At 38.6% G+C, this 27615-nt stretch overlaps 1 protein-coding gene across 1 annotated transcript; it reads right to left on the bottom strand.

The window, feature by feature from the left end:
* On the bottom strand, positions 1-27615 carry LOC139710723 (sterile alpha motif domain-containing protein 9-like). Its single transcript, XM_071622641.1, has 7 exons — positions 27329-27615; positions 25362-25496; positions 24371-24631; positions 15249-15539; positions 9974-10066; positions 8025-8771; positions 1-6367 (listed from the first exon to the last, which is right to left on the bottom strand). Exons 1-7 carry the CDS (start codon positions 27444-27446, stop codon positions 2112-2114), a joined length of 5901 nt encoding a protein of 1966 aa, XP_071478742.1. The 5' UTR covers positions 27447-27615; the 3' UTR covers positions 1-2111.

Genomic DNA, 27615 nt, shown 5'->3' with positions numbered 1-27615 from the left:
ATTATATACAATATACATATTCTACCCAAGTACAATACTTTGATTTTCCACAGCTTTCTACTTTATTGCTGTTAACAAATATACTCATACAGTGTATTTTGCAAACCAATGCGAAATAACACATTTAGCACTGCTGAAACAACAAAAACATTTCAAGGGATACATGATGTGTTCTCCCGTTAAATAATATGTCAGTGACTGCATTACAGTCTGGAAGAGAGAGTATCTCTCTGAGAAAGGTATATGTATACTTTGTATGACATACGGTAATGAAAACCTTTACCCGAGTATGCTGTAGGCACAAATACAAATTGTACACAAATGGAGTATTTTCAACTTTGAAAAGCACAACAAAGATTCTCTTTGGCTTTCTCTGTAATTACTATCTACGAGTATCTAGACAATTTGTTTGTAGAATACCAAGGCAAAAGTCAAGCACTGTGGTTTGGATTTCACATAATTGTAGCTCCAACTTAGAGCCATACTGGATAGAAAACCATATGTGACCATGCATCAAAAAATAAACAAAAAGTCGCACCCCTTGATCTTATGTGAGGACTCAAGAAAGGTGAAATGATTCAACCAAGTCAATTTTGAGTTTTCCATTTCCTGAAAGAGCTATTCTTCTACATTATTCTTGAGTTCGGGATCATAAAGGGAATAGGAAAGTGGATTTTCAGCAGTTTTTATACAACCTCTTCTTTGGTAGAGTAGTGTGATCAGGTTTTTCTTAGATGTCCCTTTTCATTTTTTGAAAATCCTTTGCACATTCTTCACTTTCAACAACTTTTAAAAATATAGTGCTACTGATTTGAAAGTTAATATTTATCATGGACACAATGTGTTGATAGAGCATGCTTAATTTCAGCTAAATCCGATAATCCCTTCATTGCTGTTGCTACAGTGGTTAACATGTTTTTGTCTCATTCATGGCAAAGGTAGCATAGCTTAGTAAAGATTAAGAGCTTGAATAGACCCTGTACTTAACTACCTCTTTCCTCAGTTCAAACTTTTCCAGAGTCTGGGCTTTCTTGCCAATATTAAAGTAGGTTAGGAGAATCCATTGGAATTGAGTTATACATCATTTTAAAGCTTAGAGTCTGCTCTGACTTTCAGAATCTGCCCTTAACTAAAATCCATGTCTGACGACTTTTTGTTGGTTTTGTGATGCAGGATCACACATGGAGTAATGAACAAAATGAATTGAGTGTGATTTCAGCATAAACTAACTGCTAGATAAACACTATATATGGTAACATATTTGGCAATTGCAAGACACAAAACGATGGAAGATAGTTACTGTAAATAAACATGGATATAAGGACGTGTGTAACTGACAGTCACAACAGAACCCAAGCAACACACATGTCTGCTACGCTGGTCACTACACTACAAAGTATCAGGTGTAGTTATAATATGTTTGTTTAGTTTTTTTATCACTTTCTGTTTTCATTCAGGGGAGCAGTGCGGAATATGTGCATGTTGAGAAATCCATACACGGCAATTTGTCTTGCATCAATAAAATCTCATGTGTTATTGCTTGTTAACAGGGTTTGCCTGTACTTCTGATCATACTCATGACTAATACATGTACCTCTATTTCAATTTTTAACCAGGATATAGAAAGTCAATTGTCAATGGGATAAATGTCATACACATGAAATTTCACATCACTGCAAATCAACAGATTTGAAGCTACTCAAAGCTTCAGCATAGCAAAGAGTTTGATGACATGTCAGTTTGTCGAGATATACATAACACAAAGATACGAATCAACTGTCAGTATTAGTTTACTTTAATGTATGCATATTGGTAACACACTGTACCAAGTTTACCTTACATGTAGTATATATAGTACTATGTACACACTTGTAGCTTGGGCTAAATGTGTCATGGGCATATTGTGTTGAAATCAACAAGAATGCAAGAAATACAATTACTCCCAATGGTAGAGTATGCGGAACAAATTCTTCTCTGAGCAGGGCTCCTGCACATGCACTGCAACACCCGTAAACAAAAGACAATAAATGTGATGTGCATGTGTCAGCATAAGAATTCTCAAATATACACATCAGGACAGTTTGTTCATTATCCAGCTCAACCTTTACCTCTCAATCTGGGTCACCAATGTTATTGAAATACGAAGGGTAGCTTATCCTCGATTCTCCTGCGATGAAGCGTGTTTCCCGATCCTTATATGTGACATCATATGCCAGGGGCCCTCTAAATGAAAAGCCCAGGTAGAACTTGACTCGCTCCTGACTAGGCATACCCTTAATGGGAAGAGAAAGCTGAATTCGCACCGGCCCAGAGGCCTTGTGCTTGTAGATGACACAGAACTTGTTTTCAATAGTACCTTCCAGCCTGGCAAGATTTTGGGTCACGAACTTTTCTTTCCAAATGGAGTAACTGATTCTCCCAATAGCCTTCCTGTGGACCAGTTTACCAGGTGTGGACATGCCAAGATAGAACTCTGTCGTTGGTTTCATTGGCTGTGGCTTCTGACGTAGACGAGACCTACTGCGGATGTTGTGGTGGAACTCTTCACTACGCTTGTTGATGTATCTTTCTGACCACCTGTTATTTAACTCTTTCATGGTCTCCTGAATAGGCTTGGTTTCTCGTGTTGTTCTAGCAGGCCAGTTCAACAGCATCTCAAAGAAGACACCAAAAAATCCTCCAGTCCTCTCCTCCTTTGCCTTCAGGATATCTACATAGTGCTGCATTTCATTTTCATTGAAGTCCTCATCGTAAAAGACCAATAAAGCAAATGAAACAAACACAAAGTTCTTGACATCAAAGATTGACGGCTTTCCTAAATTTTTCTTCAACAGATCTCTTGCATGCTTTAAGTCTTGGACCTGCTTCTTTGATGCCATCTCAAAGATTCGCTGATAGCCATCAGCCTTCATGTGCTTGATTTCTGAACGTCGCATGGCAAATACTGTTTCATGAGAATATGGAGCCGTTTCAAGGGATCTTGGCTTTTGTGCAAAGAAGTGGATCCTTTTTTCATAGATTTGCTCAAGCTTTTTGTCAAGAATGCGATATTGTTTGGTTTCAAAACGCTGCTGAGCACACTGCACAAGAAAGTCTGTGGAGCGATCCAAGGCTTTATCAACTCTGTCAGACAGTTCTTTCACAGTGTCACTGTGATCTCGGAGAGAAGGAAGTTTGAGTTCAGGTGGAACATATTCTGTTGTCAGATACCTTCTCAATTGTTCCATTCCACTAGTCCCTTGAGAAAATGGTATGACTCTCTTTTGCACAATTTCCAAAAACTTGAAAATTGTGTCAATCTCATTAACAAAACCTGCGTAGTTGCCGCGGGATGTTTCAGCTTCCATGACTCTTTGGGCTTTTTGGAATGCTGCACAAGCATCATTGAAAACTGCTAACAGGTCTTTCATCTCCTCATCAGTAATGTGCTCATCCCCTTCAATTCTGTCATACTTCTTCATTTTCTGGCGAAGGATGATTCCCTTTGTGTCCCAGATGTAGGAATTGTTGTCCATAAGACCAAGGGCTTCGTTGATGGCTTCTTCTGCCTTCTCTGGATCATCTTCACGCCTGCTATGTAAACGAGCTTTCTGCTGAGCAATGAAAGGGTCTTTGAACTTCTTCATGCCAACCTCCATGATCCTGAAAGCTTGTGCAGGGTTGTCCCTATACACGTCTTCAATAAATGGGGCAAAGTCAGTTTCAACATCATCTCCATACTCTTTCTTTTTTCGCCTTACCATCAAATCTCTGCACACCTTCTGAATGTACCTCTTGCTGTAGGAATGGGTGTCAAGAATAGATGATTGTTCTATCAACTCCAGAATCATGTCTGCTCGTGTCTGACCAAAACGGTCACTTAGCTGGTTTACCACCTCCTTTGCAATTATTGGGTGAACAATTCCAAGACCTTTGACACAACCATCTATGTCCTGGATGTACTCTTCAATAAGAAGCAGATCCATGAATTTTGGTTTGTGTTTTTCCCATGGTTGATACGTGTAGGTCTGATGGCGCCCTCCAGATAAAGATGTACGATGTTGCTTTTGCATGAAGCCATCACAAGCAGACACCGGCATGGCAAAGTCTGGATGGTAGCTCTGAACAGCTGCAATGTATTTCAGGAGGTTAACAGCACTTTCCAGTTCTTTTGGGGAGTTTTCTGTGATGTTTGGCAGAATGCCCTGCACAACTTTCTTCAGGTACTCTGGATCACATTCAGTTTTCATTACCATGAAAGCTAGAAGGAGTTCGGGAGACTCTTTCTCACTGAAAATCCTCCTCTTTTCCAGATCTTCAGTTTTCTGCACGAACCACAACCTCTCAGCTTCTGTGAGTTTATGCTGTAGCGGAAAGCAGCATACGTTGTCTTCAATTTCGCACAGCTTTTCAGGGTCATTCGCCTGTTTGCAATATATGAGAGCAAACACCAGCCCATCATTCTGGATGTATCTCGTTTCCCTTTCAAGACCGAGAAGGAAAGGTCGCATGTTCTCAGAATCCACATTGTCGAGGAAGAGCACAACAGGTCCAGCATCGCTTGAGTGCTCATATCCATATTGGCGAAAAGCCATGATTTGTCGGACTGTGTCGTTTGTTATCCTTCTCACAATGGCACATCTGTGTTGGCAGTGGAAGTCCCAAAGGAGGTTTTTGGCGACTGTTGTACCGCCTGCTCCAGGTTCATGGAAAATTGTCAACATAGATATGTTGTCTACCTTTTTTCCATAAGTAGATGCCAATTTCTTTTGAAGATATCCATGGAGTTCTTTGTAGCATTCACGTTGTAAGACCTGATTGAAACCTCTACCTTTGTTCAACTTCTTCTCTGTCAGGTAAAAGTTCCACCAGTCAACTTCATGTCCCTGATAGAATTGTGCCTCTTTTCTTTGAGCAAATTCCTCAAAGTTTGGGTCACTCTCATTCATTGATGTATTCTCACACTCGTTTCTTGCCAACACTGAAATATCTGACCACTGGCTTTGATGCTTCTTCATCAAGGGACAGCTGCCTTTAGGAGCCATTGGAAGCTCTGGGAGACACATCTCACTTGAGCCCAGAAGTTGCAGCATGCAGGAGCTGACCTCTTCCCATGGTATTCCACTGAGACATCTCTGTTTCATGTCAGAGCTGGTCACAAGATTTTCTCTCTCCAGATGGTTTATCCACTCCTGTATAAGGTCCTCACTTTCTGCAATGACTGTAAAATGTCCCAAGCTCTTGAAAGACTCTGATGTGTAGAACTCTCGGAATATGTGAGACATGACCACAATGTCAGCATCAGACAGCAGGAGGAAGATAACAACTGCTCTGCCAGGGGGGATGACGCCTGGATCTGAGAAGAATCTCACTGTCGACAGAATTGCACTGGAATGCTCTCTAATCCAGTCTATATTATCCAACTTCACCTCTTCCTTTTCAACTCCATCAAGTCTCCCATTGGCAAACACCCAAACTGGGACCTCTGGGAAGTCAATTTCCTCTCGTAGGATATCAGTATCTTTCGTCCTAGCAAATTCATGTGGCTGCAGGATTTTGATGGAGACCCTATCATTCACAAAGTGGCACAGACCAGTGTTGTTAGAATCTGGGTCACAGTCAAAGACCACGTTCCACTTCACAGCAGAGATAAAGTCAAGCTTTGCCTTACACTTTGTTTTCAGCTCTGTTCCTGGTGTGTTCATAACAAGAACTGGGTAATATGAAGAATCCAGCTCTCCTGAATCTGTTCCTAGGAGGAGCTTTGCAAGTTTCTGCTTAGTGTCTGCTTGTGTTGCTGATAAAGTTTCCCTTGATGCCAAGTCTGCTTTGCCAGAAGGCATTGGTGAAGAATCCTGGCTACCAATATCCTGTTTTTCAGCGAATCCTGAATCTTCACGTCCAACACTATTATTTTCCTCTACAGGGGCTGGTTGTGTGAGTTCTACAATTTCCGGTTTGATTTCTGCAGACCCATCACTTAACTCTGAAGGTATTTGCGCTGGAGAGGATTGTGTGTGGATCAGGGCAGGTATCCCTTGCTGTAGCCCGGTATCCACTTCCTCCCCCAGATTCCTGGGAGAAGCCACTGGAGGAGATGATGGTTTTGCCATCTGTGTTGATACTGAGACTGGTGAATCATTTGCACTCGGAGTCATTTCATGATCTTTTTCTCTCTGTAGTGTGTCTTCACGCTTGTACAGAATTCTTCTGCATTGTACAGGGGTTAAGTTGAAATCATCAATGAGGTCATCTTTTTTATACCTCACCAGCATGTAACCATCGACACCATCAAATGCTTTCACATCTGAAATACCAACCGAAGTCTTCAGCCATTTGCTCACATCTTCTTCATTCCAATCTTCCATTTTTGTCAGAACTTGTGACCCTGAGTGGAGAGAAAAAGTGACCTAGTTTTAATTATGTACTGTGATGCACCAAAAACTCCTGAAAGAGAGAAAAGATGAATAATACATCGCAAAGGAGAGTCTTAGGGAGCTTGATGCTCACCTAAGCTCTCAAACTCTATTCAATCTTGATGCAGCCTTTTTATATTGTCACCTCAGGAGTGTCACTGACAGTTTATAATTATCTTCTTTGGGACTGGAAGGGAAAATAACTTCTCCTTCATACCTACAAAGGCATCTACACATAGTACATCTTGTATTGATAGGGATGCTTCCTAAATAGTATTGAAAAATATGATCTAATGTGTGTTTTGTATTATGAAATATTTAAAAAAAAATTCAAACATTTGTGACCCGCTACAACAAAAGGATCCGAAGTCGGGGGAGGACAATTTTCTGAAAATGGCATGACATAATTCCCGTACTCTTCTGCTTTAATTTCATACATACAACAACTCATAAAAGTACTCAGTTGCGGAGATATCAATGATTTTATTAGCGCATGTCAAGTGGTCGAGGAAATCAGAGTTTGGAGAAAAACGCTTTCAAAGTTTTCCTTCCTACGCTATCATGTTCAAGGAGAGGCGAGACAGTTTTCACCACTTGACAATAGAAGGTATGCACCTAGCGATCTCCGCGATGTTCATTCAAGATTAGCGCCAGCGGTCTACGCACGACCAATCAGTAATCAGGATGCCATGCATTGACCAATAAGATAACTCCTTCGTTGCTAGGGGCGGAGTGTAGCTGCAGCGCTAAATCCAAATCTTCAGACACTTTTCTGTTACGTTGAAAATCGGAAAATCAAGACCCAGAAAAACGCTGATTTCTTGCCTTTCCTTTGATCATTCAGCTTCGAAATTTCGGCAGATGACAGACAAAACATTAGACTACAAAATTATGCCAAAATCAGAAATCCGATTGTTTTGACCGATTTTGATGATGTGACTTCAAACTCGATTTTCTCGGCTCAGCTGTCAGCGACTTTAGGATCCTTTTGTTGTAGCGGGTCACATTTAATCCCCCTCCCCCTCCAATGGACAATCAATACTCACTGTCATGAAAAATTGACCTTCTTCACCTCTAGAATTCTTTTAGGCATGCTTCTAGTTCAGCAAGGAATCTGTTTGAGCTTTCTTTCTTTTTAAGTTTTGACCATTCAAATCCCTACCCCTCGGGTCTAGTATGGCTAATAATGTCATTGTAGGAAAGTGCAAAAACTCAGCTGTGTACCCTCTCCACTGATTACAATACCACATAATATTAACCAAGTGTAATTTTGTTTTGTTTTGGCTTTTTTCAACAAATTGGGACTTCCATACTATTTGACAAGTGGTTAAATTTGCAATTGAAGGTTCACATGTACACATACATGTTGCATTCATGTCAATCCCTGACCCACAAAATTCACACACACACACACACACAAAAAAAAAAAAACCTCGCGAAACATACAGTAAATAGGGTACAACTCTTTCAAAATTTGGCAAAAATCTAGCAACAGGTACTGGAAACATAGACTAAATTTGCTCAATGATGGACAGCAAAATAGCCAAGTGACCAAAAACTTTCAATCACTATCATACAGGTGTGAGCCTGAAACAGCTGAGGAAGGAGGCATACATGTATCAAACTTACCTCTCTCAATGGCAGCATGTATGGTCCCCTTCTTGTCTGCAGTGGCTGAAACCGCCACAATTGCCATCTCTTCTACATCATGCACCTCTTGTGCTTGCTCTGTCTTTGATTCAAGGGATGGTGAGCCATGTTGAGATGGATGGACAACAGGACCAGCTGCTGTAGGTGGATGGACATCTGATAACACCATCTCCAGAACTTGTGACTCTTCCTTTCTTTGTCCATGGGATGGACCAACATCATCAGTGAGGGGGGATGCCATCCTCCCTGCATCCACGTTGGATCCTTTCTGTGAGGATGATTGATGAGTGACTTGCGTAGCATCTTCCCCACCCTTTTCTTGTAGGGTAACATCAAATGAGATGTTATCTGGCAACCCTTGACGGGCATCTGGTGGGATGAGTGCATCACCAAGCTGTCTACCAATCAGACCATTGCGAATGTCATCTATCAGGAGGGTGTAGCCTTCATCACTATACACCCTCACGGACAGGTGGATAGAGTCTAGTGTGAATCCAGTTGGCTGATACATTGCCGGCCTTCCCACAGCCTTCTGAATGGCCCTAATGCGGTCTGCTGTATGTTTCAGCCAATCACCCAAGGCCCGCATTACCTGCCAGAAAGACTCCCCAAGCTCACCGCCCTGAGGCTGGAGAGAGTCTGGTGTGGGAAGTAGTACGCTCTTCACATTCCCTTCAGCTTTCTTCTGAATCTCAGGATTGTTGTGACTAACCAACAGTTGTATATCTGCGAAGAAGAAAGACAGAAAAGAAAACATTTCTTTTCCAATGATTTAATTTAACTTTGCAGCTAATAGGAGTTGTGGTGGTAGTATCATAGCTGATAGTATGAGTACTTTTGGTAAAGGAATTGGCACAAGAAGTGATAATATTTGGGGTAATACATATGTGATAAAGGTAAAGTTGAACCTATGTCTCAAACCCTTCAAATGGTGAAAATGACATGTGATGAAAATATTGCCACGGTGTGTACACTAAAAGATTACAATGTACACAATTCTAGGGAAAAAATACTGTTGACAAAAAATAATTGAGCCTTAACCTCTGACCTTTGATCTTCTGGCAGGAAATTTCCATGTGGAATTACATGTACAAAGTGTATATATTAAGTACAAAGTTATATTTAAGTTTTCAAAATAATCCTGCAAGCATTGCATATATAAGGGAAATAGTAAAATTTTTAGTTGACCATGACCTTTGACTCCTGACCCCCGTCCCCCCCATTTCCCTAGATAATCCTTGCCAGTCAGTACATGCGTATGTACCAAGTTCCATGACGATACATTGAACCATTTGTAAGAAAAGTGAAATAGTATGGCATAAAATTTTCTCTTGAGAATCTTTACGCAGTTGAACACGTCTACACTAAGTTTCAAGAAAATACCTTTGTGTATTGCATAGATATGGGGGAAATAGCAACATTTTTACCATTTGACTTGACCTTTTGACCTCTTGCCAATTTCACTTAAAAACTACTCAACTATTGGCCCCATCATATGTCATCCTTGGACCAAGTTTGGTGAAATTTACTCGATCCAGTTTTGAGTAATCGCGTCAACAGTTACAATTTCATGGTTTGACCTTGACCTTTGGCATTTAGCCAATTTCACCGAAAATCTAATTAAGGAAATTCCCATTACACTGTACACTTGGACCAAGTTTGGTTAAATTCCAGTCAATATTACTCAAATTATCGTGTCAACAAATGCCGACGGACATATGGACGTACGGATATAAAGACGTACATACGGACGTACGGACGGACAACCCGAAAAAATTATGTCTCAGGCATCACTTCGTGGCGGAGGCATAAAGAAATAAAAGATAAACCATATTGAGCATACATGTACCTCATGTCATGCATATAAATTCCCTTTGAATTCACTGAGGATCACTACAAATACAACCATAAAATCCTGTGATGCAAACCTTTCTGCTCTGCTGGGTTCACTTGGGGTGGGGGCTGTGATGGCACAAACACCATGGTCTTCCCTTCATTGATGACACTCAAGTGGTTGTGTCCTTTTTGCAAAGAGATGACAAAAAGGTCATATTTTCTGCTTTGATAATGGTAGTACACAATGCAAACTGGGTATTCAAAATATAGCATGAATGTTAAAATAAACACAGGTACATGCACATTGAAGGAGATCATTGGTGCACTGTTGACTGCCAATTAAAGGACAAGTTCACCTTCATAAACATAAGGATTGAGAAAATGCAATAATGTTAGTAGAACACATCAGTGAAAGTTTGAGGAAAATTGGACAATCGATGCAAAAGTTATGAATTTTTTAAATTTTTGTCTTGGAACCGCTGGATGAGGAGACTACTACAGCTTGTGAGTCATATGCGTACAACAGTATAAAGAAAATGTAAAAGAAAATTCGACATATTTTCACTTTTTTTAATAAAAAAATAATAAAACAGCACTTGACTTGCCTCTTTCTAAAGGCAGGGGGAATAATATTACCCATAACATTTGTCGGTAACGAGTCAGGGGAATGTATATTTTTTTCAACAGATGGAATTTTGTGAAATTCTCTTTATATTTTCCTTATATTGTTGTACGCATGTGACATCTAAGTTATTCATACACTGCAGTAGTCTTCTCATCCAGCGGGTACTGCACAAAAACTTCAAAAATTCATAACTTTTGAACGGATTGTCTGATTTTCCTCAAACTTTCAATGATGTGTTCTACTAATATTGCTACATTCTCTCAATCCTTATGTTTATGAAGGTGAACTTGTCCTTTAAGTCTTTATGTGCCACGTTCGCACGCCGGACTCAGTCGACAGCGTGCTAACTTTACATTCTGCTCAAACACACAAACCTACCACAAACCGATAGATGAATCACGAAATACCATGCGCAGTATAATGAAAGTATTTCTCGCAATTCTGTTCCTCTTGCACCCAGTTTGCATTTTATGTGGTGATTAACCATCAAGTGGTGTTCCCTCCTAGATTCACATTTAAATTTCAGGTTTCTGTTAACTGTTTTGCGTGCAAAAGTCATGCCTTTACAATACTGTATATATGTAATTTGAAAGAAAAATGGTCATAGATTTGTCATACAATTTACATCAAAGCAATGCTTGGCATTTTCTCTGCAACTTTGCTCACTACATGTCCTGCTCAGCAGAAATCTATAGAAGTTACATACAAATTGTAGATTTGAAAAACAAAATGTTTTCCCCAAGCATGACTATGTTGGTGTCTCAGAATAACGTGGCACACAGGGGGTTTCCACCATGGCACATAAAGAGTTAACTGTTTGATGTGCAACATTTCCAAACTTCAGCAATGTTTGTTCAGGATAGTAGCCTCATCTTAAAGGTATTAGTCCACATTTGTAAACCTGCAGCAATTGGTCTCATACTTAGCATGGAGTTTGGGTATGATTGCAGTAACACCTGTGCAAAATTTCGTTCCAATTAGTCCATTACTTTCATAAAAATAAATGAAAATGCACCGTATGCATGCGTATAACGCTCGCTAGCTCCGGTCCACGTACGCACTACATGCATGCGATACATGTGTAAGTTACATGTACGTAGCTAGCCCGCGCTCGTAATTCGATTTTGGGTCGGGTTGACCCGGTTTGAAAATTGATTTTAAAACGATGATTTTCTCTCTTTTATCGAATGGTATAGACAAAGAGCAACAGGTGAGGTATGTTACTGTTATAACTTGTACTTGAAGTCATATTGGACCTGTTTTATGCAGTTTTGATTTTCGTGGGTTTGCACATGTGGGCTAATACCTTTAAGATGGAAAATCTTCAAATGTGACCCGCGACAAGTTTTAGGCAAAAGTCACAAGAGCAAAATTCCCTTCTACAATACTGTAGATGGGGTACAAAGATTTTGACCATTATTTTGGTCGATTCTGGTTTTTTGCACAAATAGAATCTTTGATATGTTTTCTAAATCTTTGCTAAATTTCATGGCAGAAGACTACGTCTTTCCTATTGAAAAAGCAATTTTAAAAACCCTATCTGGGCTCGCACTCATCAGTTTTGATCTTCTTTCAAACACCGCCCCAATATTCCCATCAGTGTTGCATGCAATTGCCTTGTGCTTTGCACACATTACATACAGTGTAGTTTGGTTTTCAGAGACATATCTCGCAGATTTTCACGAATGTTTTCTCCATGCGCGCATACAATGCTCCATCGTTATTGCTGCAATAGATGCGCTCACTCTGTAGTGTATATGCTCTTTGTTCTACCTAAGTTTTTCTACCACTATGTTCAACAATGTTCGAAACAAAAAGTGAAGAGCAGCGCTAACTTTAATTCCCTAATTGAAGACAGATACCTGGGGAACATGGTTTGAATACATCAGAGTCACAAATTGCCATTAGCTAGTACATATCTTGCAACATGCGATTTGAAACTCACCTGTCAATTGCAGCAAAATTTCATTGTCATGTAAAAAGACAACATACAATATTCTCAAAACTGTGTGCTAGTATAGCAAATATATGACAGCAGGTTGACTTACAGCAGAGGAGAGGAAAGGACCAGTCAAACATGACCAACATTCAAATAGTAAACGTCAAAATTGCATCGAGCTAAGTAGTCTTGTTTGCTTGTTTGTTTGTTTCTTAAGAACACTGCATAATAAAACACATGCATGGCTTGAAAAAGAGAACAACAAAGGAGCGTGACTTTTTATTTTCAAAAAGGTCCCCAATGATAACAAGGCATTAGCAATATTGTGTCTCGCTCACTTGCGAAAATACCCAGAAATATATTTTTTATATAATATATGACCTCAAATGACCTTTGACCTTACCATGTCACCCCTGATGGCAACATAATATGCAGGTCCCCCAAGTGCATCTACAACCCAAGTTTGGTTGAAAAGGGAGCAATGGTTGCAAAGTTATCTATCATAGGGGAGTCTTGCAGGTAAACTTTAACGTATGACCTCAAATGACCTTGGACCTTATCGTGTGACCTCTTACGGCACCATAACATGAAGGTACCCCCCGTGCATCCGGCCCAAGTTAGGTTGTAATCCAAGCAACTTACGTGAAGTTATTTGCCAAAAGAGAGTCTTGCAGGCAAACTTTAACGTATGACCTCAAATGACCTTTGACCTTATCATGTGACCTCTTACAGCACCATAACATGAAGGTACCCCCAGTGCATCCCTCACAAAAGTTTGATTGCCATTGTAGCAACATGTGTCGAGTTACGTGTGATATAAGAGAGTCTTGCAAGTAAACTTTAACGTATGACCTCAAATGACCTTTGACCTTATCCTGTGACCTCCAACGGCACCATAACATGAAGGTACCCCAAGTGCATCTATGACCCAAGTTAGGTTGTAATCCAAGCAACTTATGTGAAGTTATTTGTCAAAAGAGAGTCTTGCACATACTCTTTAATATATGACCTCAAATGACCTTTGACATCATCACATGACCTCCGACAACACCATAACATGAAGATACCCCTAGTGCTTCTATCACCCAAGTGTGGCTGCCATTGCTGTAACAACAGTTGCCAAGTTATGCATCATTAGAGAGTCTTGCAGGTAAACTTTAACATTTGTGACGGACGACGGATGGACGACGGATTGACGACGGACGGACGCCATTTGGATCCCTTAGTCTCGCCTTCACCTCCGGTGGGCGAGACAAAAAGTAAAAACCAACCTAAATCAACCACAAAGCAAACGCCATCCCTTCCTGTTACGTGTACACACCGGCATGTTGTATATGGTGTGGATGTCATTTAATGCATGCACTATACACACATAAACCAGCAGGATTGCAGTTATTGTATCCGCCATCTTGAAAGACGTACTGGCAAACAAACTCAGGCCCAGGAAATTTGACTCTCTCAGTGAGCCAATCAGAAGGCGATGTGGTTGCTAGAGGTTGAACTTAATCTCTATTGGCACCTTCGCACACGGATTGGTGATTTCTCACCTCGCATCACCACTCAGACACTGTCTGTTGAGCAGGAGGTGAATCTTCACAGCCCATTTTCTCACAACTTTGTCAGGCTAACAAATTAAAAATTGCATTTTATTTTGCTTTATATGCTCACTTACAGTATTTAAGTGTTTCATATCAATGCAAAGCTCAAGAAATGGGCAATGAGATTTAATATGAAAAAAAATGAATGTTAAAAATTCCTGACTTTTGTGTGAAACTGTTGTTGCTGGTCACAAATTCATGAAATTCTTTCATTGAGATGTTTTCATTGCAACTGATTGACAAGTTGCCCTACATCGACGTAAATGTTTACATCGATGTAAGGCAATTTGTGAATCCATTGCAAGGAAAATCTTTCGCTGCAGTCCCAACACTCAATCCTCCACACTACAGAAATTATCAACATTTCATTCAGCCTTTACGAATAGAGGGACATTACATCATTACAGCTGCCTGGGATCAGGCCCTTTAACCCGTTGAGGACGAGTCCCAAGTATACTGGGGCAAGTGTCTATGGGAAATGTGTGTTGTAGCAAAATCGAACCATTCTCAGCAGGGTTAAAGTTATCTGGTAAAATATCACTACTTTAGAGAGTGTGAGTGCTCATGAAGAAAAAAATATGCAGTGAGCTTAAAGGGACTGTACAGTACTGGCTGAGGTGGGGATTCATGTTTTGAACATTCCTAAGTGAGATAATGAGAAACCTCTTATGAAATATGAAAGAGCATGTAATTTTAAGAAGTATTCAACGTTTCTTTGATGAAAATTGGTTTTCAAATGGCTGAGATATCCCAAAAAGTGATAATAATAAAAGGCGACAGGCCACGCCTTTTATTAGGATCTCTTTGTTTCACCTTGTTTTTGGATATCTCAGCCATTTCAAAACCGATTTTCATCAAATAAACTTTTGATACGCCTTAGAATTTCATGCTCTTTGACATCTTATAGAGTGGTTTCTGAATATCTCGCAAAACGTTAAAAGCTAAATCCTCACCTCAACCAGAACTGTACACACCCTTTAATACATAGATTCATGAAGTTACTTGTCACCTGGCCACATTCTAAACAGATTACCAGGTAAGCTTATCAAAGCTTAAACAAAACAAAAAAAATTACACTAATTTTTAATGACAATGACAAATTGTAGTGCGAGCATCAGATGATAGACATTTTACAATGGGACCTTCAAAAATTTTCACAAATTCAAAAAATAAAAATAATAAAAATAAGGATTAAAATAACTCACTGACAGTGTTGCCAACTTTCCTGAGTTGGCAAGCATCCAAGACTCGAGCCAATGTCTCGGGTTGGTCCACATTTGATGACAATCCTTGCTGCCATTTCCACAAGCTTGCAAAGAGAGCATCTACAGTCTTTGTCCCCTCCCTGGCTGACTGAAGGCTGTTGTATGTCAGACCAAGCCTTAACCCTACTGGGATGTACTTTTCAATTAAGACATTCTCAGCGACGTCCCACAGCTGGCGTCCCTCCATGGTTCTAGACCTCTCGGACTCTAGAAGAAAGTTCTCCTCTTCAACTGCATACAAACCAACAGAATAACGATCAATACAGACACTCACAAAGGAAATACTTCTCTCAAAAGTCTTTGGATGTTTTTCTTTGTATTGACATATATATTCAAACAATTTTTTAGCATTTTCTCCTAAGCAAAAAAAGTTCCCCAAGATTGCCTACACGGGACAATCCATAACTGCAACTGTGTAAAACTGAACTGAAAAAAAAAAAAATCTTGTACTTTGGGAATTTCTTTAACATTGCTAAAATCATAAACCCTGCTGTTGCCCCATCTTATTTTGTTTTAGATTCATACTCACTACAAACTGTATGTAGCATTCAGTTGATCATAACAAATGAAACGAAGTTACCGATACTTTGCAATCTCTCACATGTCGCCCATTGCAATGATAATAATTCATTCTTGACAAAGGTGATATACAATCTAGGATGACTTATAAATGATGTAGACTACGTAATATGTCCCTCATATTTGGATAATGCAGCTCAGAAGTTGATAGCAAAAATACATGCATGTTCACTTACAATCATATTAGCAACTCTAAATTCCTGGATTTATCATTTTTTTAATCAGCATGATCCTGACCAATTTTTGTTTCAAATAAGGAAGAGACTTTATCCTGGCAACTTTCATTCATCAGGGCAAATTTCAGACATATAAATGTTTTAAAATTGTTAATTAAAATTAATTATTTATAAGTGGAAAATTGAGCAAAGAAAATGGGATTCCATCAGGATTGCTAGCCCTGTGCTCTACCGACTGAGCTTTAGAAAGCCCTGGTTCACTGTTCGTCCCAGAAACCCTAAATTTTCAATGCTCGAATGGTCAGAAGCTATAGCAGTGTGTACACTGTATGCGTGTGACACACATGTACACACTTGAACCTGGCATAAACCCGAAGGATAATTCAACTAGGGGATAAATGTGAGGGATCACAGAAGTGATGCAGCTTTTTGAGTATGTAACAAACGCAAATAGAAAAACTGACCAAAAATTATTTATTGTTAGTGGAAAATTGAGCAAAGAAAATGGGATTCCATCGGGATTTGAACCAGAGACCTCAGGATGCTCGCTCGGTGCTCTACTGACTGAGCTATAGAAAGCCCTAGTTCAGTGCTCGTCCCAGAAACCCTAAATTCTCAATGCTTGAATGGTCAGGAGCTATAGCAGTGTGTATGTGTGCGACACACACATACACAATTGAAGCTGGCATAAACCCGAAGGATAATTCAACTTGGGGATGTCAAAACGCTGGCACATCACTTTGGTGATCCCTCGCATTTATCCCCAAGTTGACCATTTGACCATTCGACCATTCAAGCATTGAGAATTTAGGGTTTCTAGGACGAAAACAAAGGAGGTCTATGTGTAATGGTAACGGAATTACCAGAAAATTGAGTCACAACTTCAACCTTGACTTTGGTAGTAGTTTCTCTGAAATCTATAACACACATTATATGTTTTTGTCTGATTTCATCATTGATTGTGTCAACTTCAATTTAGTTTGATTGTTTTTCAAATATTTCATATTTTCTTAGCAGCAGGCTTTTTCCCTTTGAAGTCAGTGGTAACGGAATTACACAAATGGTAACGGAATTACGCCTTCTAAAATACACTGGAAAAAATTACAAATTCTTGGTACTCATGTATTCTGAAATGTCTTGATGAAGACTGTTTATGCCTTCAACTAAAATATAACCACTGAATAAGTACTCTCTAGCCTTTAACCTAAAATTGCTACAAGTTTATAGATGCCAAATGAGTTTCTATTGTCAGAAAACATACATTTTTCATGCTGACTGTGATTTGAAGTTGTAACGATGTCAATCAAGATCTTTTAACTTGTACATACCACATCCATCAAGATTTGCCTACTTTCAAATTAAGAATTTTACACTCTAAGGAAAATTACATCTACGACACATGGTAATGGAATTACGCTACAATAGCCCTACACAAATACAATTCTATAAATCAACTCAACAATGCTCAAGTTTTCTTGTATTTATTTTCTTAATATCACGCAATAAATATCTTTCTCTGCTTTCTTGTTCCTAAATATGCCAATCATTGATAATATGTGTGAATTACTTACAACTGATGCAAGAGCACAGTTTGCAGGCCCATCATTGAACACAATGTTTATTATTGAGTATGAACACAAAGGATGCTTGAAACCTTTGATTTATTAGTTTAAAGGGAAAAGATGCAGTTGTGTTTCAATGACAATCATAAGAAATTTACAATTAAAAAAAAAATTGAAAAGAAAGTTTTCTTATATGACTGTACCAGTGTTCCATCATTAGTATTTATACGTTGTTGCTTTTCTGCAGTGCTAAAAGTGACATTTTACTAGGGGCTGAAATTGCCTCCTGGTATACAATGTAGTGCATGCTTTGATAATAGCTTTACAATGTGAGTCCTACTTAAGCCTACAGAAAATAAAATGAAAAAGAATACAGTAAATTAACTTTTTAACAGACTAAAACTTTTTGAACCATTAGAGTAAGTCCACCATATTCTTAAAATTCATCTCACAGGTGAGAGGGCCTCTTATCCATCTGCAGCTCACTGAGTTAAGAGTCAGATTATTCAACCTGTGAACAATGTTAGTATTTACTTGTGACCGCACATATTTTCCAAATGACATCTTCTGAAATATACATGTAACAGTGATTTGACTATTGACAGAATTCATGACTTGGCTTATAAATTTCCTACTACATGTAGTTTCCTGTCTCTTTCTTCTTGACTTTGACAATGTCCTCTCTTTGAGTGTTGCCATATTCACTCACAAGAAGTGTCATTTTTTCTTTTGCAGTAAGTGGTATTTTGACTGCCTGAAAGCAAATGATAAAATACACCGTAATGGCACTAAGGAAACTGGATTGTACAGCAAGTGATAACACTATAAAGAAGTAAAGGTAGAAGCAGAAGCCCATTGACTCATCTAAAATCTTCTGAGGAAGTATACTATAGGCCTAAATGTTCATTTTAGAGCTGTATCACAGCAACCGATTGGATAGTACAATGGTCATCACAATTGTGTTTATGTCATAATTCATTTCAAGAAGAAAGGATTAAAGAACAAATTTCTAAGCGGAGCAGATGCTCAGTATCAAAGGAGCATGAAATCAAAATAAGTGTCTCTGTGGAGGAAAGATCTAAGAAACAGATGACAGAAGGTCATAGTCATAATACCTAGAATTAAAGATAAAGGACTTGAGGATGAGGACAGGACATGTTCAATAAAAGGTCAGACTATTGATGTAGTTAATAATGTCTTTAGCATACAGAAAGATCAAAGTTGTCACATTCAGTTGGCATCCCATGTCAATTTATGACTTCTATCATGTATCATATCTTATGAATGATACTTCTTTTAAATACTCTCTCCTCACAAAAATTCTGTTCATTTCCCTCTGTTAGTAGCAGTGCTCTCTTTTCCTTTCACAGATTTGTTTTTACTTCCTCTTCTATCTAACCTATTTTCAATTTATGCTGCATCACACCCATTCAATACTCCCTCAGCACTATGCTTTTTAACTCTTAACGTGCCATGGTCACCAAACGGCGACCTTAGTCCTAACGTGCCATGGTCGCCGATCGGCGACTAAGAACAGCGAGAAAAGCATTGATCATTTAAGTTCTTGTGGTACCGTAATGTGTTACACCAAGCAACTGCCAATGATATGTACTGGTAGCTGATTAGCATAGCCATCGTTTCCACTAAAAATATGAGCATGCTTATATTGGAAAATTTTGAGTAAATACACAATTTTTTCAGCTAGATGTATTTTTCTCACATCGGGAAAATCTGCAGCGGGCGCACCCTCTGCGAGATGTGTATGGATCAAAAGTCTCATAGGTAAACCACGCGTGTGTATGCTGTTGACTCTGCGTGTATTGTCTATGCGGTTCCACTCGCATTGTTCCGCTTGGACGCTGTCCTGCGGGAAGCTGCTTTGATTTTGTCCCTCAAAGACGGTCAGCTTTCGTTCGTCGGTCAAGTCTTTCATCTTTTTGTTTTGGTGAACGTCACTAATCATCCCCACGCTAGCATAGGAATTGCGCGTGGACAAAGGCCTGCCGATTTCAATAGAGTACGCCAGCCTGCGGTCCACGTAGACAAAAGGAGGATTAGCAGGTTCTTCCTTCTCAGGTGGACAAAAGACACTATTCCAGGGCCCGGGACAATTACTTTAGTTTCAAATACAGGATCTGGGACTAAAGGAGTCAGATTTGGGAATGAATTACTGAGGCAGAAAGAGAAATTGCTAAGACAAAATAAACTGCTAGTATCTTTGGAATCATACAATTCTAGAAGGCAATTTTGTTATCATTTGAAAGAGGAAATGTTGCTCTAAAACTTCCTCACAGAGTCAAGGGAGCGTTCTTCTTCTTCTTCTTCTTCTGTATATTCTGCCTCCTTCAATCCTGAAGATTCTTGCAGATTTACATGCGTGTGTGCGTATCATAAGGGCACCCGAGTGTGCAGTACCTGGATGCAAGGTGCATTATTTACATGGTGCAAGTAAAAACCCGTTGCTCGGTTTACTCCACATCTTCCGTCAGGCGATGACGGAAGACCTCCACAGACGGTGCCAGGATGACCTCTTGGGGCAGGCTGTTCCACTGCCGTACTGTGCGTTCCATTGAAGAAAAAACAAGACTGACTCTTTTTTTCCATACTACACAAAAATTTCTAATAATTGTTTTGATGTATCCAATATTTCTGCAATATTTCAGATTCAGATAGATATTGTGGCAAACTGACTGCATGACACGAAAGAGCAAACATTTCTTGATATATGTTGTGTAGAACTCAATTCAAAACAGTCAATAGTTTCAGAGATATGGCGGTTTTAAATTTCATTGTCAGTCCAGTTTCGAAACGTTCTGGCGTTAGGTAAAAACCTCTGGCACGTTAGGGGTTTTGGGCCTGGCACATTTAGAGTTAAGATTTTATATTAAACCATGAGACTCTTTTAGCAAGAAAATATACATTGATATCTCAGAATTCAGTATGAGTTTTAACATTTGAGAATGAGTATCTTTAGTAAACCTAAAATCATCAGTTATGTAGTTCTTGTACATGAGAAATGATGAAAGTAATGAGGAGACTTCAAGCACAAATAGTCTTGTTAAGCATGTACCCTGATGCCAGGACTCACTCTCAGAGGCATCCAGCTATGGTGAGTTATGTCAGTGTATCATCCATATTTCAACTTTCACTAATTTACTGCCAATCACTAACAGGCTTTTTCCCTTTGAAGTCAGTGGTAACGGAATTACACAAATGGTAATGGAATTACGCCTTCTAAAATACACTGGAAAAAATTACAAATTCTTGGTACTCATGTATTCTGAAATGTCTTGATGAAGACTGTTTATGCCTTCAACTAAAATATAACCACTGAATAAGTACTCTCTAGCCTTTAACCTAAAATTGCTACAAGTTTATAGATGCCAAATGAGTTTCTATTGTCTGAAAACATACATTTTTCATGCTGACTGTGACTTGAAGTTGTAACAATGTCAATCAAGATCTTTTAACTTGTACATACCACATCCATCAAGATTTGCCTACTTTCAAATTAAGAATTTTACACTCTAAGGAAAATTACATCTACGACACATGGTAATGGAATTACGCTACAATAGCCCTACACAAATACAATTCTATAAATCAACTCAACAATGCTCAAGTTTTCTTGTATTTATTTTCTTAATATCATGCAATAAATATCTTTCTCTGCTTTCTTGTTCCTAAATATGCCAATCATTGATAATATGTGTGAATTACTTACAACTGATGCAAGAGCACAGTGTGCAGGCCCATCATTGAACACAATGTTTATTATTGAGTATGAACACAAAGGATGCTTGAAACCTTTGATTTATTAGTTTAAAGGGAAAAGATGCAGTTGTGTTTCAATGACAAACATAAGAAATTTACAATTCAAAAAAAAAAATTGAAAAGAAAGTTTTCTTATATGACTGTACCAGTGTTCCATCATTAGTATTTATACGTTGTTGCTTTTCTGCAGTGCTAAAAGTGACATTTTACTAGGGGCTGAAATTGCCTCCTGGTATACAATGTAGTGCATGCTTTGATAATAGCTTTACAATGTGAGTCCTACTTAAGCCTACAGAAAATAAAATGAAAAAGAATACAGTAAATTAACTTTTTAACAGACTAAAACTTTTTGAACCATTAGAGTAAGTCCACCATATTCTTAAAATTCATCTCACAGGTGAGAGGGCCTCTTATCCATCTGCAGCTCACTGAGTTAAGAGTCAGATTATTCAACCTGTGAACAATGTTAGTATTTACTTGTGACCGCACATATTTTCCAAATGACATCTTCTGAAATATACATGTAACAGTGATTTGACAATTGACAGAATTCATGACTTGGCTTATAAATTTCCTACTACATGTAGTTTCCTGTCTCTTTCTTCTTGACTTTGACAATGTTCTCTCTTTGAGTGTTGCCATATTCACTCACAAGAAGTGTCATTTTTTCTTTTGCAGTAAGTGGTATTTTGACTGCCTGAAAGCAAATGATAAAATACACCGTAATGGCACTAAGGAAACTGGATTGTACAGCAAGTGATAACACTATAAAGAAGTAAAGGTAGAAGCAGAAGCCCATTGACTCATCTAAAATCTTCTGAGGAAGTATACTATAGGCCTAAATGTTCATTTTAGAGCTGTATCACAGCAACCGATTGGATAGTACAATGGTCATCACAATTGTGTTTATGTCATAATTCATTTCAAGAAGAAAGGATTAAAGAACAAATTTCTAAGCGGAGCAGATGCTCAGTATCAAAGGAGCATGAAATCAAAATAAGTGTCTCTGTGAAGGAAAGATCTAAGAAACAGATGACAGAAGGTCATAGTCATAATACCTAGAATTAAAGATAAAGGACTTGAGGATGAGGACAGGACATGTTCAATAAAAGGTCAGACTATTGATGTAGTTAATAATGTCTTTAGCATACAGAAAGATCAAAGTTGTCACATTCAGTTGGCATCCCATGTCAATTTATGACTTCTATCATGTATCATATCTTATGAATGATACTTCTTTTAAATACTCTCTCCTCACAAAAATTCTGTTCATTTCCCTCTGTTAGTAGCAGTGCTCTCTTTTCCTTTCACAGATTTGTTTTTACTTCCTCTTCTATCTAACCTATTTTCAATTTATGTTGCATCACACCCATTCAATACTCCCTCAGCACTATGCTTTTTAAGATTTTATATTAAACCATGAGACTCTTTTAGCAAGAAAATATACATTGATATCTCAGAATTCAGTATGAGTTTTAACATTTGAGAATGAGTATCTTTAGTAAACCTAAAATCATCAGTTATGTAGTTCTTGTACATGAGAAATGATGAAAGTAATGAGGAGACTTCAAGCACAAATAGTCTTGTTAAGCATGTACCCTGATGCCAGGACTCACTCTCAGAGGCATCCAGCTATGGTGAGTTATGTCAGTGTATCATCCATATTTCAACTTTCACTAATTTACTGCCAATCACTAACAACATTAAACTCGAGGAGAATGCCCTAAAGCTATTTCATGCACACTTCTATACACATTGGCATGAAAGTAGGTTACGTCATTTTTTTCCCTATTAAATGTGCGTCTAATTCCATTACCACGTAATTCCATTCATACCACAATTACAGCAGAACTAAAGGAGATATTTCACAAAATGTTTTGTGAGTTTTTATGGAGTCACATGTAGAGAAAAATTTTTTCAAAGGGGAGAAATAATCAGTGATTAGTGTGTGCAGGAGAAAACTTTTTTTCACTTTCATAGTCACAGAATTACGTCAATTTGTCAGTAGATTTGGAAAATTTCTCAAAAAGATATAATGACAGTGACTAAATGCTTCATAAAATGTGATTGTTGAAGCAAAAGAAGAAAAATGTGGAAGTTATGGGTAAAGAAGAGAGATTTTTAAGTTGTTTCATTTAAAATTTTTATCTAATATTGTAAAATTTTAGATAAACACAATAAAGTCTTCCAACTTTGAAAGTATGTACAACAAAAAGGAGGAAATCTATTAGAAAGGGTTTTTTTTATCGGTCTGTATGAAAAACTTGAATTTCTGAGCATTTACTTCAAATTTTGCTTTTTTTGCCCCTCCCATACGGAATTGCCCTTATCAGGTAAAGTTCGTTGACCCATTGACTTTTGATCTTAATTAATTCACAAATAAGCTGTTATTTTCACGAGGGTTTAAATTTTCCGAATTTTGCGAATCTCAGTTGGATCAGGCATTTAACAACAAATGTCTCCATGCGCTAGGCTAATAGCGCATTTACGTTAGCATAGGCATCAGTTCACGAAAACATCATCTCGCGAAATGTCTATGACCTCTTCATTTATGAAAATATCTTTACACGAAAATAACAGCGTAAACAGTATTTGAATGTGGCTGGCTTCTTTAGGCGATGTATCTTTGGTATGAATTTGATGGTCATTACTCAAATCTGTGGAAAGTTATTGAGAGTATACCAGGATACCGAGTAAAGTGCTTATCAGGGCAAATTCATGTCCTTTCGACCTTTGAGCTTGTTGGGCTGCATCCATACACTTGAACTAGATCTGCACTTTTAGTTGATGTACCTGTGTGAATTTGCTGGTCATAGATCAAAGGTGTGGAAAATTAAGAGAGAGGACATCATATTGATGACTGCCACGACAGCGACACTGCAGCCGCCACTGCCGCTGCCAACAGAAAAGTGACTCTTACACGTATGTGCTGCTTTCACTACACGGACAAGACAAAAATTAATTTACTCACACATGGAAAGGAATTTGTCCCTGTCGATTCTCAGTTTCTGGACCATGATGTCAAACAGAAAGTGGGCCTGCCCTTTCACTTGGTTCTGGTCCCACGCATGAAGAACCTTGAATGCAACCTCTTCAATACTGACGCCTTTTGCCATCTCAGACTGTCGATATCTAATGCTGCTAGCAGAGCATCCCGCAGACAGGGCAAATTGTGTGAACTGTTCATGGGTGATGCACTCACTGATTTTCCACAGGGCTATCTCTGTCACTTCTGAAAAAAAAAAAACACAAAAAAAACAATGATTGAAGATGACATTTCACAATAGTAAAGTCACCTTTGACCTCATACTATATAACTTGAATCTCAATAGATCTTCTTGGTATGGTCATACACACTCAGTTTTACTCTCTTAGAGTAAAGAAGAACGCTGAATACCTATTCACTGGTGGATAGGTATTGGACATACAGCCCAATAATGCTGCTTCCATAACCAGTATCTAGTATATGGGTACATATCAAACCTGGGAAGACAAAAGTCCAACATAATCCACATCAAATTCAAGAAATTCTTTCATCAATTTGTTGTTGTTGTTTTTTTCTTTTAAAAATAAGGATTACAACCAGGACTGGCTGTCCGGAGATTAGAAGGCCATAGGTTCGAATCCTGCTCGAATATGTACGCCTATGATTTCTGTCATGGCTACATCTAAAACACTAATCAATTCAGTGCTTGTTTACACTGATGTGGGGTGTTTTCGTCCATCAGTTGCAATAAAATAATCCACACCATTTTACCAATTGCTGTTATGACCCAATGTATATCGATGCAATAGTCTGGCCAGTAGAATGGACTGATCCCATATATTAGGATTTGGGCCAGTTTGCTGAGCATTTGACTTGACACTGTCTAGCAAGCTAGCAAGCTAGCTTCCTCTACCCTAATGCCAGAACCCCTCACCCCTAGCACATGCAGCCCCCTTCCTGAAACTTTTGACTCTACCTATAGCTTCTAGATCAGCAGGAAATCCAAGCTCGAATTCCACAGGTGCTAGGAGTTCAGCACCTTCAACTTCCCTGGATCCCACAATGCCACCTCCATCCTCTGAACCAGCCGTTGGCTTTGGAGCAGGTCCCGCTTTGATGGTAAATGCAAAACAAAATAAGAACAAATACATGGTGTATCTCAGGGGTGAAATAAGATTACCTGGTAATGAGATTTCACCTTACACTGAAATTCTGTCTGAACTAAATGTTGTACAAAGTATTAAAGAAACAATGGGTCAGAAAAATCAGAGTGAAATACAAGCACAAAGTTCAGCTGCTAAATCATATCAAAGCAAATGATCATCTTTCTTTCCTGGTTGCTCAAATTTTCCTTTATTATTTGCTCCATTATTATCACGGATACTTTTCCAGTTTTTACTTGACAAAACAATGAAGTAAACGTTAAATTATCACGTGTGTGTTGTTAATGAGATTCTAAAGCATTGTCTTTTCTGTGCGAAATCTCTGAAGAGTTTTTTTTTTTCTCTCCAATATCTTCTCTTCTCACACTCATAAAATCAAATTTCTTTGCAAATGTTGCGTGATGAGCACTAAGCCAATCATATTATTGGTCATGCCATATATTTTGTGAGGTTTTTATTTTCAAAAATTTGCAGGCTGTGTGCTTTTCGTGAGTTAAAAGCATGCAAAAGCTTTAACTCTGATCTTGACATGAATGAGACATGTAGCCATTTCATGCCATTTTCTGTTCATTGTGCTCTAGTGGAAAATTGAACAAAAAAAAACCAACTAGATATATAGATACGGCGACTGATATGCCTCCGCCATAATGCATGGTTCTCCTAATAGGTCTATAGTACAATGTCTTGACAATGTGTGATGACAGTTTCACACAATAGGCAAAATATCAAAATGACAGGTTTGACACAAATGTGCTGAATGTTCACTTTCCTAGGACTAGGTTCAATTGGATGAATGATTAAAATGTCAGAGTGCAGGTATTTGGGGGAACTGATGATTTTTACTTGACTTTTGACCCTTTTATAAGTTTATGCATTGAGTAATTTTCAAGGTATTGAGAAAAAGCATAATTTCAGTATCAAATGGTAAAATAGCATTATCTAAACCTGGCCTTTGACCTTTGACCTCACAGTTCCAAAGAGAATCACTGTAAGGTTGAACATGCATAAATATGTAAGTTTCTTGATGATACCTTGAGTTACTTTTGAGATATGGAGGAAAAAGTGCAATTGAGCACTTTCACATGACCTTTGACCTTTTGACCTTTGACCTTTTGGCAAGAAACTTCCCACAGAATATATATTCGGTAATACATGTATACATCAAGTTAAAAAAAAAAACCTTCAGGCATTGCATAAATATAAGGAAAGTAGTGATATTTTGAGGAGTTGACCTTGACCTTTGACCCCCTGACCATTGAACCATGACCCCCAACTTCCCTAGATAATCACTGCCCATTGGAACAAGCATATATACTAAGTTCCATGAAGATACCTTGAACCATTTGCGAGATATGGAGAAAAACATGAATTTTCAACCTTTTTTTTCACAAAATAACCTGTGACCTTTGACCTTTGACCCAGTGACCCTAAAATCCAAACAAAGTATTATCCCCCCAGGATATACCCTCATACCAAGTTTGATGTAAAACCACCACACGGTTCTTGAGATATCGACAAAAACAAAACGGGACGGACGGACGTTCGGACATACGTACGTACGGACGGACGGACGACCCGAAAACATAATGCCTCCGGCCTCTTCGTTGGCAGAGGCATAAAAAGGGATTCCATTTACTCTTCAATAGTAAATTCAACCACTCTTGAAATTGTCGGGAAGTCCCAAATCATGAAAACTTAGACTTGCTATAGCGTACACAGCAGCAAGAATTTTTTCTAAGTGTATCGTTATGCATACAACGGACAATGCTGGTATTTTTACCTTCATGACCTCCTTCTGCTCCATCCTCAGCTCTACCGGTTCTGCTTCGACGACCAGTAGAGGCACTCCCCTGGTTGCTATTCCCACTCTTATTTTTTCGAGACCTCTTTTTAGGCATCTTGCCTAAAAAATATAGTCTTCACATTCATATAGACCTATGCATTCATGGATAGATATATCTACACAAAGCTGAAATTGTTTGCTTTTCTGTTCTAAGTTCTTGAATGTCGGTAAAAGCTCAGTTGACATGATGCCTGTGGTCAGATGGAAGACTCCAGCGGTCAGTT

Source organism: Diadema antillarum, unplaced genomic scaffold (assembly GCF_040938485.1).
Source record: "Diadema antillarum isolate AM-2024a unplaced genomic scaffold, OU_Dant_1.0 seq00001558_RagTag, whole genome shotgun sequence".
In the NCBI taxonomy this organism is placed as follows: domain Eukaryota; kingdom Metazoa; phylum Echinodermata; class Echinoidea; order Diadematoida; family Diadematidae; genus Diadema; species Diadema antillarum.
This window is presented reverse-complemented; position numbering and strand designations above follow the sequence as displayed.

Excerpts from the sequence above, each read along its gene's own strand:
- LOC139710723 (XM_071622641.1), bottom strand. The coding sequence starts at position 27,446 with ATGCCTAAAAAGAGGTCTCGAAAAAATAAGAGTGGGAATAGCAACCAG. Across the intron at positions 25,497-27,328 it reads AGCAGAAGGAGGTCATGAAG|CGGGACCTGCTCCAAAGCCA; the intron begins GTAAAAATACCA and ends TTACCATCAAAG. Across the intron at positions 6,368-8,024 it reads ACATGCTGCCATTGAGAGAG|GGTCACAAGTTCTGACAAAA; the intron begins GTAAGTTTGATA and ends CTCTCCACTCAG.